The sequence below is a fragment of the Quercus suber genome, unplaced genomic scaffold (assembly GCF_002906115.3).
Source record: "Quercus suber isolate HL8 unplaced genomic scaffold, Cork oak 2.0 scaffold_296, whole genome shotgun sequence".
NCBI lineage: Eukaryota > Viridiplantae > Streptophyta > Magnoliopsida > Fagales > Fagaceae > Quercus > Quercus suber.
The window spans coordinates 18,259-20,012 of record NW_027069752.1 but is presented as its reverse complement, the minus strand read 5'-3'; the positions used below and the strand labels follow the sequence as shown (position 1 = coordinate 20,012).

The window sequence follows — 1,754 nt, the reverse complement described above, 5'->3', positions numbered from 1 at the left end:
CTTTTGTAGGTGCTAAATAGCTAAATTTTTAGCTCTACCAACATGAATGCTCTAATAAGTTACTCGTCCAACCATTCCAGCTAAAAATTTCACTTCCGCTCTATAGGCAAATGATATCCCAAACCACTCAGTTCTAAAACTCCATGCAATATCCAAACAGTTTAATGGTTTTAACTTATATCATCACTATTCTCCCAATTAGAGAAAAGGACGTTATAAGGGGTTCATTTCAGGTACGATAAATATGCAGAAACTTGCAAGGTGAGCTATTAATGTCCCGTATTCTTTTCCTCAGTTTGGAGTTCAGGCAATTACAGTATACGACTAGACATCATTCACGTATCTATATTAAGTTATTCCAAATTTGATTCGGAAGGCATTTACAATGTACCAAAAACTAAGTAGTGATAATGAATTGCTCAAGATTGTTAAAATTGTCAGTAATCACAATAAATTTAATCGGAGATGGAATAAATTGGAAATCTCAAGGCATTCATTCACATATAGATAACTAACCTCGGTCAAAAGTTAGGATATACACAATGAATTCAAATGACTACCGGACAAGGACCAAATACACACACGACTATGACTATTTAATGCCTCAATAGCAACTCCAAGCCTCCAACAATATTCTACAAATTGAAAATGACATCCTAACTATTTTGCCAAAACTTTTAAAACATTCGTGGGAAGAGGTTGGAAGGCAACAAGGCCTTAAATCATTGGACTAACAGCAACAACAACAACAAAGCCTTTGTCAAATTACTTTAGGATTGGCTATGAATAGACTAATCGGAGTCATCCACATAAAACTGTTGTAGATTTCAATTGTTCACCTTAACCCTTGCCTGCCAACACATCCAGCTGTCTCAAACGACCATCGGATGAAGATCCCTCCAGCCAAGAAGCCTGTCTCAGATTTCTGTTGTTGTAGATATTATCTTCATGCTTCTCAGGGAGCTGTTTATAAGCTACCTGATGCAGTTGCAGCCATGCAATCATGCTAACTGCTACCAACGCAGCATTGCCCACTATCCCACCCATGTGATCCAATTTAAGGGATTTCTTTACAAAATCAAAACTTGAAAGAAGAACTTTGATCAGTATATTAGACCTCTTCCCTTCATGAGAAACAAATTTCTCACCAGATGGACTAAATGGTGGACCATATAGGTTTTCAGGTGAAACAAAGTGACCTCCATCACGTACATCTCCCACAAAAGTAAGAGCTTCTTCAATGACTTTGTATTTCTTACCATGATGTTCAGACAATCTCATTGCAAGAACAATACGGCTTTGTTCTAATCGGGCAATTGCTGCATCTCTCTCAGCCCGCTGTTGTGTTTGAACAGTCTGTGAAAGAGAACCACACATGGTCAGCAAGTTGCAAATTGCAATTCCACAATAAGAGCTTCATTATAAATTCTATCATCAGCTAGAGACAATTTATGTCTTCAATGCCATGCCCCAACTATCTACTCATGTATATATAATTTCGCTATATTCTACTCATTTTGCACAAGAATGTGACTTATCATGTGAGAGTTAGAGGCTCTCCGGAAACCANTTATCTCATATTCTCAATTGACATTTTTGGGGGAAAATTGGTAGAGTTACAAACAATTTTACAAATTGTTTCACAAACTGTTAATATGGTAAGTCAAAAAAATGATGTTAATGGTAATTTCATATGAAAACCAGTAAAATTTTCTCATAACAACAGTTTGTAAAAATATTACAAAATATATAGT

At 36.1% G+C, this 1,754-nt stretch overlaps 1 protein-coding gene across 1 annotated transcript; it reads right to left on the bottom strand.

Moving 5' to 3' along the window:
* Positions 1-471: 471 nt before the first annotated feature.
* On the bottom strand, positions 472-1,511 carry LOC136071240 (plastid division protein PDV1-like). The gene has a single exon (XM_065782292.1). It carries the CDS (start codon positions 1,375-1,377, stop codon positions 841-843), a length of 537 nt encoding a protein of 178 aa, XP_065638364.1. The 5' UTR covers positions 1,378-1,511; the 3' UTR covers positions 472-840.
* Positions 1,512-1,754: the final 243 nt, after the last annotated feature.